This window comes from Monopterus albus, unplaced genomic scaffold (genome assembly GCF_001952655.1).
Source record: "Monopterus albus unplaced genomic scaffold, M_albus_1.0 scaffold21.1, whole genome shotgun sequence".
Taxonomy (NCBI): Eukaryota; Metazoa; Chordata; class Actinopteri; order Synbranchiformes; family Synbranchidae; genus Monopterus; species Monopterus albus.
In genome coordinates, this window is record NW_018127901.1 from 31,858 (window position 1) to 43,820 (window position 11,963).

Sequence of the window (11,963 nt, forward strand, 5' to 3'; positions counted from 1 at the left end):
AACACTAAGAACACTACAAACAGACCATTATCAGCAGTACAGTTAACACAGTGAGGCCCGGGTCACCTCTCAGGGCCACGGGGTCTCCCAGGATCCTGTTCAGGGTGTCCTGAGGAATCTTCTCAAAGGCCTCGTTGGTGGGAGCGAAGACAGTGTACTGGCCCTCATTTTCCAAAATGGTGGAGAGACCTGCAGCGGCGATGGCCGTCTGAGGCGCAGATAGGAGGTCAGTGACCGAACAACAGTGCTTATATTGATGTTCTCGATCAATTGATTAATGTACTCACATGCAGAGTCTCCAGGTCGTCATCAGTTTCAATGAATGAGTGCACGCTGCTGGAGATGGCGGTGATGACACGGTCGACCACATGCACAATGCCGTTGGTGGCATGTTGGTCAGGTTTGGTCAGACGAGCACAGTTCACTGTCACAATCTGAGGAGATGACAAAATGGAGGGAGCCTGCTGCTGTAACCCATCGAGCTATTGATCAGTTCACTTCTGACCCCTCTGGTTGATGGGCTATAGTGCATCACAGTGTGTCATGCACACTGTAATGTGCATGTTAGTGAGCTGCAGTGCGTCAGTGACCCACTAACTGCAAATAAAAGATGGACAAACCTACTGTGACATCACCCACTGGTTTTCTCAAGTCTGGCCATCACCATCTTGGCAGCGCTTCACTCAGCCTGCTAGGTCTAACCCAACAATGGGCAAAGGGGTGGAGCCAAGTGGAGCTCAGTAGACAGCTAGTGGCCAGGCACCTATGGCGGGACCCTCCCCTCTGTCACTCAAAGCGGCCACGCCCTTAATTATGTGTAACTTTTAGTCTCAATATAATTTAAAAGGGCGAGTTCAGTTGTCAAGGAAGGGGAAATTAGCTACAGAGACCACAACAGGTTTTGTACCAGGCTGTAAACATGTTTATTTCTGCTGTAAATTTGGGCAGGTTAACATGACTGACTGTTGTAATGGATGTGCAGTGTGTTACAGTGTGTGTGCAGTGCTTCACTAACCCCGTCACTGTAGTGGTGGATGTTTTTCAGTGTGTTATAGTACATGTATAGCATCACTCACTGGTGCAGTGTAAGATGTGTAGTGTGTTACAGCATGCTATGGGGTGACACTGACCCCATTGCTGTAGTGCTGGATGTGGACAGGGAAGTCCTGGTACATGGAGGGAAAGGAGGATCCATGTTTCAGCTCCTCGGACGTCAGCCGGCGGTTCACCATGTGGTAATGAAGCGTGTTCAGCAGCTCGATGTTTACATTACTCACCAAAGAGTCCAGGATCTCCTGCAACCATGAACACAACACAGAGTCAGCACGAAGCAGGAAGCGGCTGATCTCACAATCAGTGTGCAGAGAGGAAGGCGTCAGCTTCTCAGTCAAATTTACACAACATCTTCAAATGTAAAGGATTGTTCTTGCAGTATTTGTGGTATTCACCGAGGGCAGGGCATCCCAAGCCTTGTTGCTTGGAACAAAAAAGGTAAAGCTTCCCGGTCCTTCAATCTCCTCCTTCAGTTTGGCTCGTTCAGAGTACATCTGTGTGGTGGAGGCTCCGACTACGCCCAGAGTGTTGTAGATATTCACCAGAGGCAGCGCTGCAGTGATATACATAGACACACTAAACAAACTCGACCACTAACCTTTCAGCTGCAGCTAAAATAAACAAACTGAGATACCCACAATGCAGCTGTGCTGTGACTGTGTCTAGAAAGTAGGACGGTTTCTATGAACTGGTCAGCAATTTGGTTAATTTTTGGTCTCATTTGTACAAATAGGTCAATTTTATTAATGAATTAAAAAGTAGCGCTGCCACCTAATAGTCAAATGGTCAAGTCATTAGTCAAGAAACATGTCATCAACTGAGACTCTTCCTTAGTCGGGTACAGCCCTATAAAAAATACTGTTCTCAGCCCCGTGCTCCCTCTCTGTTGGCTCTGGGTTTGGTCTCCACCACCACATCTGGCTATGGAGCTGCTAACTGCTGCACTGTGTTCACCAGCTGGTCTCTGACTGGCTCTGTCTGACGTTTGTTGACAGCGACTGTTTAGAGCGTCTCCTCTGAGAACAGCCACTTCCTGCTGCGGCCCTGGGCCACGCTGTGAGAGCGGTGAAAGTGAACCAGGACGGCGACGTTGTGGTCCAGCTCTAAATGCTGAGCTGAGACTCGCTGTGAAGCTGAGAGGAGCTGCACAGTCAGCTGATCAGTCACTACCACACAGACTGTCATAAAATATCAGTCACGGTGCTTTAAGGCAGTTATGAAACTTATGAAATCATCTGTCAGTTTGTTTTCATTAACATTATTAATAATATTTAAATAAAAAACAAGCGAAAGCTCAGCATTCTGTTTCAGGTTTGTGGGGCCAGAGGTCAGAGGTCATACCAGCAGGACAGCCCTTCTCTCCAGGAATCCTCTCATAACCAGGACAGCACTCATAGGTGATCACCCTGCAGCAAAAACACACACAAAAGGACACGTGAGAAGACTCGTCTTCTCTTCCATCAGGCTGACCATCTACTTCCCGTCCTCACTCCTCCAGTTTGTGTTTCACTGTCTGAAGTACACTGAGAACAGCGAGATTCCATAGTACCAAGTATGAACACTCCCATGTTGCTACGTCGTGCTGTCATGTAATTGTTGCATTTACTGATTCATCTGTGTGCATTGTGTTACGCATTGAATTGACTTGCCTTTGTGTGGCAAAAGGTGAAAGAACCTTGTAATGTCTGTAATATTTCTGCGTCACGAGACACACAGCCTTGTCTTGTGCAGTGGTGCTAATAAAGTTAGGTGCACAGTAACAGACAGAGACACACTACAGGTGCACCCTGTTTCCCTAATATCACAAACACAGCTTCCCATAATACTGCAGATTGCAGGCAGTAAATATGATTTCATCTTCCAGAGATGAACTCTGGTCTGTGTCCAGGTTCGGTTCTGCAGAGTCCTCAGGATGCTCCCGATCTGTTCAGTCCATACGTATCGTAACCCAGCGGTTTGGGGGGAAACTGGGCCATGTGACTGTCGCACATACCACCTGGTTGTTATTTTTGTGCGCATGTGGCAGTTTAGGAGCTGAGTGGTGTTCACACCGGGGCCGGGTACATGGCCCTGACACACACGGACGGGAAGCACCGGCACACAAAGATCAGGGCTGAACGTTAAGACCTGACATGTGGACGGAATTGGTTTCACTTTGCTTTTGGACCCACACAGCTACTTTTACAGCTCAGACTCCACAAATACCTTAGCCTGCGAGCACTTCCTGTTAAAAAGCTGACAGAGAAGAGGCAGACAGGAAACACGGGGACACACAAAACAAAGGTCCCAGGTTGGATTCAAACCTTGGTCTACATACACTCGACCCATGCGGCTCCCACTCAGGGTTTTAATGTGCAGGTTGAAAAGGTGAGTAAGACCAGGTGGATTTGTACCAAAGTCTGCCTTCATTTTCAGAATCTGTGGGTGGGGTCGGATGTTTTCCATAAGTGCCACAGTCCCTTCAGAGGTCAGCCTCATGTAGCCAGCACACAGTAACGCTACACAGCAGCTGTGAAATGAGAGACTTGTCATTGTGAAAGGAGAGTGTGGCTAAAGCAGCTGAGTGTCCGATGTGTGGTCAGCAATACATGGAACCAAACTGTAGGACTTACAGTTGGTGTGGGCCCATTCTGTGAGCCACTGTGGCTGCAGACCGTTCAGCAGCTCTTCTGATCCACCCATGCACTTTGTAGTCTGTTTCTCCGACCAACATGGCCTCTCTGGAAATGCCATTTCATCCTCCTCCAGCTTCTTTTGGTGACTCATTCAGTGTTTGGAGCAGATTCATGTCAGTAAAACTTTTCTCAGACAAATGTGACAAACAGGCTGAAGGACGACGCCATGCTGCAGCATCCAGCCTCCTGTCAAACACTAAAGCAGTTTCTCTCGGCTGGATGTTTCTGGAAGGCTTCCCTTGAGTGGGTCGCCCCCGGCAGCTGAATTACTGCGACCTCGTTCTCTTTGTTTTGACAGGAATCCACAGCAGCCATCTTTGTTTATGTGGATAAAAAACAAGCGTTGAATTTCCATCTGCTTGGATAATCAGTCCAGTGTGTGCACACAGTCAGTTGCTGAGCTCCACTTGTTTATATTTCAGTGCCGCTTGGACAGGAAGCTGTAGGACCTCAGGGAGGTTTCCATCTTCTGTCTCCAGACGTTTCATTTTATTTCATTACAGAAGCTTCTGCTAATGGGGTGGGGGGTGGGCTGAGGCCTGGACCCGACTCCAGTCATACTTCCTCCCCCTACTTCTTGTGTAAGGAAATACACTTGAATGAGAGTGCAGCAGCTGTGGACATTTTTCCATTTTCAGAAGAGAGTAAAGTAGTTTTTCCTCTGTGAGGGCACTGTGCTTCCATCCACACAGAGTGGATGGTGTGTCCACTCAGAGGAGTGCTCAGACACTCTCTGTGCTCGCTTTGGTGCCTGGACCCTGTACACGTGCTCCATCTAGTTTCATTGTATTTGTAACTTTTATTAAACAGAGACGTGCTGGAGTTGTGTCAGAGTCTGTTACCTGAGCTACCAGACTTCAACTCTAGAGGTGTGACATACAACACACACCCCAGAAACATGAAGCTTGTTGCCTTCACAACCGCAACCGCTGAGCCAAGTGAGCGGTCTGCACATTTGCATGATTTGCACTCACACTGGATGTGCATCATGATTCTGGTCATGGACTTGAACTAAGGTTTAAGGTGGTGGGTAGCAAAAACAACAAACATCAAAACATCGCACCCCTTCGTTCCCAAGCCACGTCGCCCCGGTGCAGTTTTACTACTGTAGCTCCATTGCTCCATAGTGCAGGGCCAACAAAATGCCACCACAACCCCACTGTGTAACTAGAGCTGTGAAGAGCCTGGGGGGGTTAGGGGTGGTGGTGGTGGTGGTGTGTGTGTGTGTGGGGTGGGGGGATTACAGGGCTAAATGTCCAAAACTGCCAGTGTGTGCTGAAGGATTTGTGTGTGACGGGGTGTTCAGCTTCACTTCCTGCAAACGTCCACAGAATCTCTCACTTCCTCTGTTTCCAGTTTCCTCCTGTGGGCTGAAAGAATCTGTGTGAGAACCATTCGGCTGAACGGAGCAGGGTGAAAAGTTGAGGACCACCGAGAGGCCTTCACAACCACAGACACACTTTAATACACAAGCAGACACACGGGCGACGTATTTCTTAAGTATGTTAACAAACACACAAAGAGCTGCACATTTACAGTCGAACAGAGGAGAAAAGAGTAAAGACAAGAACAGAGAGACAAAAGAGGAAAGAATCTAACTAACAGAAACAGGTGAGGAAAAGAGAAAAGAGACAGGAGACGAATATAAAAAGGTGGAGATGACAGAACAGGAAGAGAAGAGAGGACGAGAAGATAAAAATGGCGCAAAGATGGAAACAGGAAAAATGCAGAAGAGAAAAATTGAGGGCATATGAAGAGATGAATCATCGACTGTTACTGACAATTTCTGCTGAAGCAGCTGTTTCCATGGAAACTGAAAACACGGATCAACACTTAGTCCACACACTGAGAGGACCGATCAGAAAGCCCGATCATCAACAGCAGCTCCTGACAACACAAAGTGGTCATGTGATTTTTGAAGACTGACCTTCAGAATGAAGAAATGCCTCCAGCAGCAGCCCACGTTTCACCTCCACACTCGGGGTGAGTGACTCTGTTCGTCACATATCCACACAGTCGGACAGGTGACAAAGTAGAACCAACACAGTGTCTCAGTAAGCTGTTGGGCCACCGGAGCAGCTTCACTGCACCTGGTGTCGACTCTGCCTGGTGATGTCGCTGTGCACAGGGTGATGAACATGTTCCAGGATGGACAGCAGCTTCTGGAGGGTCCTCTTGTCCACTACAGGTGTAAGGGAGTCCAGCTCTCTACACACTACAGGGCCACGTTTCCTCACCAGCTTGTCCAGCCGTGAGGCGTCTCTCTTCCTAATGCTGCCTCACCAGCACACCACAGCATAGAAAAGGACGCAGGCGATGGCAGGCTGGTAGAACATCTGTAGCAGCTTCTTGCAGATGCTGAAGGACCCCAGCCTCCTCAGGAAGTACAGCCAGCTCTGTGCCTTCCTGAACAGTGCATGTGTGTTGGTGGATCAGTACCGTTTGTCATCCATTTGCAGATCCAGGTATCTGTAGGTCTAGGCAACCTCCACCTAGGGCCCCTCGAAGGACACCACCATGTCTTTGGTGACTGGGCTCTAATCAACCAATGACTCCGACCGCTGCCTGCTGATCTGGGCTCGGTTCACTGCTGTGAACCAGTGAATGATGGCTATGTTTTGATGACAACATAACTCTGCACCAGCTGACTCAACCCGCTGCTGGTGTAAAACCTGACCCTGACCTGGACTCTGCTCCTCTGTAAACATTTCCAGCAGACTTCTGTCCTCTCACAGGCTGAAATCTTCCTGACTTGATTTAACTCCCTCCCTCCTCCATCAGGTTCACAGCTCTGCAGCACCACAAAGAGCCCTGTCTTACTCAAGAATGTGCTTATACAGAAAGCTGAGGAGAATTCTGGGATTTAGCAGCATGTTTCTCTGTTGCACGTCGACCAAAAGACCATTCCTCAGGTTTAACACCACAACAGGAAGGTTTTTCTGCTGAGTGCGAGTAGACTGGAAGGTTCCAGATAACTGCCACATTTACAGGAGGAACTTTGGAGCCACACAGAAGCCCAGTGTGCTATAATCCTGCTCTGCTAAGGGTTAGGGGTTAGGCAGCGCAAAAGCTGTGACGCAGCTGCTGCTCTGCTGCACAGCCTCATTAACAAAGTGTGTGTTTCTCTCCCAAAATGGAGTCCTTCACTTCAGTGCCGAAACACACTGAGCACACGCTTTACTGTGGTAAAAGTATGTGAGGATCAGGAGGAACATGTCCTTCAAGAAGAAAGGTTAGAAACGGCAGAGTTGGTGCTCAGTGAGCTCAAACACAAAGTTGCAGTGTCTGCACGGCGTCAGAGCACAGTGTCGTCTGTAACCTATATCTCTGATCAACACAGGTCCCATCTGACACCAAGTCCGATGTTGCACTGACCAACTCTGCTGGAATAAAAGCTCGGGAAGCACAGTTACCAGAGGCAGGACCATGTGACAGAGGGAGTGTTGTTCAACACTTCAACGTTAGAGTTTCCTAGCAGCCCTTGAACACACCAGCAGGGAACTAAAAGTCTTTAGCTCACGTCAACGGCAGTCTGGACTCTGCAGCATGTGCACACAGGAAAGAAATAAAACACATCAGCGTAAGTTTAAAGACAACCAAACAGCTGTGTGCCATCTTCAAGTGAAGCCTGCAGGTTCTGGGACCAGAAGGTGGACTGAACACTGATGGGTGTCCAGGCTGACATCTCTCCTTCTTCAGACATTAAGAGGTGAGGAGTCCTCCAAACAGAGACAGTCCTCTGTTTGTCCAGCAGGACTCAGGCTACACATACTGAAAACTCCAGTTCTGAAATCCAGAAACAAAACCTGTCTAACACTGGTCCAGAACCAGAGGAGACTCCCCAATAACACCTCGACACAAAACAGTCCCAGAGAGCAGACAGCATCTTGTATTAGGCACATATGTCAAGAAAAGGAACAGTTTAGTTCCCAACAATCTCCTGAGGACTGATGTGTCAAACCAGACTCTTTCATTCTTTAGCAGGATCTCCAGGCTCAGACAACTACAGACAGGATTTTCTGATTCAGACTCACGTGGGTTTTCCACAGATCTTGCGATGGTACCACTGTTTGCAGTTGGTAAAATACTTCTTGTCGCTGCCTTTAATCTGCTGCATGGCACAGACGTTGGGTCTGAAAGAGAGGAGACGCATACAAAAGAGTCAGTAGGGTTTTAAACTACACAAACATCTCTTTCCAAAGCTTCCAAATGGCTTTGTCACTACATAAACACACAGACAGGAACATAAACTCAAGCTCCTTTAAAGTTCCACACTGAAATTTTCCACTTACAGGATTAGGAAACAGGTTAAATTATTATTAAATTATTAAATCCTTAAATCTGAATGCAAGAGTATTTCACTGTGTCCAAGGTCACACTCAGTGGTTTTATTCTGTAAGAGCGGAGCGGCCGTGATGACTGTTGAGTGACAGTACATGAATCGGGGGAAGTTAAACCATCACCGTCCTTGTTGGAGCTTCACCTCCATATGTTTAACGCCTAAAGTCCCAGTGTCTCAGACTGAGTTGCTCAATCCTGCTCATTCTGAAAATGGGAAGTTACAATACTGTACTACACAGTACAATTTTTAGGTATCTGTACCTGAGTACTTCCACGTCCTGCTCCTTCATCCTGTGACTCCATGTCAGAGACAAACCGTGTACTTTTTACTACACTACATGTACCTGATACCTTCAGGTCCAGAATCAGATGAATCAAACCAAACCCAGTAGAACCATCAGACTCTATTGATCCCAGTAGGAAATCCACCAGCTACCCAGTAGGATGTAAAGTACTTCCCAGTATAAGTATATAAGGTAGTTACCATCAGCTCCACCTTTACCAGCTGCAGCATTAAAGTGATGGACACAGTAATTAGTCACTATGATCCAGTATCAGAGACGTTACTGGGACACGGGCCGTTCTGCAGGATGAGTACTGGTACTGCTGGTACTTCAATTACATTCATATGATAATGCTTTTGTACTTTCACATTAGTAACAGTTGCTACTTTTACTGCAGTAACGTTTTCAAGTTACTGGCCACGGCCACACAAAAAACAACTCATATGATCCAGCGTTAAGGAAGCGGAGTGCGTCGCTATGCGCACAGTCTACTGTAAGACACTGGACCCGGAGCCGGATCAAACTCACCCCTGCTGCCGGCCTCGGATCCGGCTGTGCTGCATGACCGCCTGGTACGGAGACCGGGCCACACACGTGACCAGAACCAGGGACAGACCCAGGACCAGTACGCACACGTTCATCTTGCCTTTATGATAAAAAAAGACCAGTAATGTTGAGCCTGCTCTTCACGATCTGCTTTCTCTTCGTCTCCTCTGCCCGCAGTACCCTCCGGACCCGGGAGCGACCGGATTTATAGACTGGACAGGGGAGGGGCGGGAGGAGGGGCGAGATATAGGACACCCAGAAGGAGGACTGAGGACTATCCCAGATCCACCAGTAGCGGCTCTATCACAGGGTCGAACAGAATGAAAAGGACTTTGAGAGTCCTGACAGAAGAGCTCCGGGTCTCCAGCTCTGGGGAGTTTCACCTCAGTCAAAGAAACAAAGACCTAAGCGCAGTCAAAGCTGAACGTCAGCTCTGGGTTTCTGGTTTTCAGTTTTCAGTGGCTCCCAGCCAGACCAGGAACCAGGCGCATTAGCTCACTAGTGAAAGATGCTTTCATTTTGTAAGCCGTGTTGTGTACTGGTTTTGAAGGATGCACAACATTTGGCTAAAAGACAAATACAGGTGCAACATATGCTGTTCCAGAAAGCAGCACACGCTTTACAGAGGAGGCGGCAGGTGGAAGCTCTGGCTTCTGCTTGTTCTCAGCCTCCTTCATGGTGACAGCTTTTTCTGTTCAAGACTTCATAACTTGTCTGCTCTGAGTATTGTTGAGTCTCCACAGGGTGGACACAGTGACACCAGTGGTGACTTCTACAGAAGAGAAGGTATCAGGACATTACGACTGATCTGAATAGTGAACCTGAAATATCTGATTAAAACATGCTACAGTCCCACTGACAGTGAACACAGCGTGGTCAGTGGTTTCCTTCACAGATGTTAAAGTTAGACTGAGGCAGTGATTCATGAAGCTCCTCTCCAAACATCTGTCCAACATCTGTCCAGCTGGATTCTCACAGCGGGTGGAGGAGGTGGTGCTGAGCACTGGGACCACTGGGACGCTGGGCTGCAGGACATTGTGTGAGATCATAGTCTAACAGGTGAGGCATTCAGGGACACTCCTGCTGCTGCCTTAACCGTCTGAGAGAAGAGATGAGCTGCTGGTTGGTCATCAGGACATGCTCTACTTTTATAACTCTGAACACTTCTGGGACACTTGGGAAAATCTAGAACCTGCTCTTTCCTCTGGGCCACAAACAAACTCGGGCATGTGGTAATCTGTAGGCTTTCTTTTTTAACCCTTTCTCTATCCGATGGTGTTAGCAGTGGTATAGAGGAAATCGGATCTTTTTCTTACTAAAACTCTCATTACAAAATACTCTGTCCTGCTGTAAAGGTTAAGTATTATAACCAAACACCAGCTTATTTGTTTAGTCTCTTCAGTGTAGAACAGATTTTAACATCTTAACATGCAGGACAATTGAACCCATCAGGTTTTATTTGCTGATCATGTGTTTTGTGTGAAGAACAGTAACAAGCTGTCAGATGATAACTGTAGCAGAAGAACTAAGTTTTCCTCCTGGTACAAGTGGTGTACAAGAGTAAATGGCATTAATTGGAAATATTCGAGTGAAGAACATGTACCTCGTGGGCTGCAATCAAGCATAATATTTAGTACTACTGTACATACATTTCAGAGACCAGGTTCAGGTGAGTGTTCCAGAGACCGGCTCCTGTCCTGACGATTCAGAGCTGCAGGAGTTCTTTCTGAGCATCAGAGCAGGGATTCAGTTTAGAAGCTCTGGTCTGAAACCCCGCCACCAAACGAAGTCAAGGCTGAACCATGTGTCAGCTGAGCAGAACTTTTCAGCATTTCAAAAAATAGCTGAGATCTACTTCAGTTTACCTCAAATGAGGAATATGTCATATTTGTTCCAGTCTCATGTCCTTGTGTGTTCTTCTGTCAGAGCACACAGACATCCATTAGAACGACTCGATGCTGGATTTAAAAGATTGATTCTTTTTCTGCTGCTTTCATGTGCCTATGATAAAATCTGGCATCTGGAAAATCAGAACTGGCTGTTGCACAGCGCTGCATTCGATAGCAAAACACTCAAAGCTGAGGGTTGACACAATAAACAAACACAAACATGGAAACTTCCTGACTCATAGCCTGCTGCAGGACCAATCATAAACATGTAGACTGTGGAGTCATTTCCACTTTAGACCTCAGCCATCAGGTTCAGTCAGCCCAGCACCAACAAGTCAGCTAATCATACCAGGCCTGACTGTGAGATATACGTGGGTGTCGTCAGCATGAGAACACAGAGGGACAATAGTGAGCCCTGCCTCAGCTCTCACACAGTCTGTAGGCTGAAAGGAAAGGATGAAGCCATCTCACGGAGGATGATACAAAAAGAGTAAAGTGTGCAGATGAGTCTGAAACATCAGCTGAGAACTGCTTCATGTCTGAGATGCAGGTTTGACGAGGTCGGTCCTCATCAGCCACACTTCATAATAACTCTGGCGTGACAAACTCCATAAAGACTTTATCAGGTACACCTGTACCTTCCACCTTAACATTGTCATAAATTTATTATTATTGAGGTCATAGTTAAAGGTGGCGTTGTACTGGACTACATTATATTCAGAGGTGTCTATATTTTTGTCCTCCCCAGCTACATACTGTACATGAGAGGGTCAAAATATTAGGAACACCTCTAAATATAAAGAACTATTAAAGTGGCTGGTGAGTGTATTATTAACCGCCCAACAGAACATGAGCTCAGCAGTAACAAGAGTCATTAAACCAGTGACCTGGCTCCTGTTTCACTTCTAAGGGCAGGGCCACACCAAGCCGACATGACAGAACCAGCAGTGACAAAGGCCGACTGCTGCGTCCCCTCACGTCGGCTTTGTCTGGGCCAGTCAGGATGAGAAAGTGCCACTTGAACACACCACACAGATGACAACCAACAGCTGACCAGCACATACGTTCTACTCATGTGACAGATATAACCTCCCCTACCAGCAGGTGGTGGTATCTGTATTTGCTACCTCTTGTTCAAAACAGCTGCTGTTTACAGTTGCTTCTAATGGAGAATA

The 11,963-nt window shown here is 47.3% G+C and overlaps 1 protein-coding gene across 1 annotated transcript in view; it reads right to left on the reverse strand.

Annotated features, from left to right (window-relative positions):
* tgfbi (transforming growth factor, beta-induced) overlaps positions 1-9,089 on the reverse strand; it is a 21,028-nt gene extending 11,939 nt beyond the window's left edge. Inside the window, 7 exon segments of the mRNA XM_020594100.1 lie at positions 1-208; positions 288-434; positions 1,131-1,295; positions 1,449-1,606; positions 2,395-2,459; positions 7,763-7,861; positions 8,882-9,089. The exon segment at positions 1-208 is cut by the window's left edge and continues 222 nt beyond it. Of these exon segments, the coding sequence (XP_020449756.1) occupies positions 1-208; positions 288-434; positions 1,131-1,295; positions 1,449-1,606; positions 2,395-2,459; positions 7,763-7,861; positions 8,882-8,994 (955 nt within the window). The 5' untranslated portion in view covers positions 8,995-9,089.
* Positions 9,090-11,963: the final 2,874 nt, after the last annotated feature.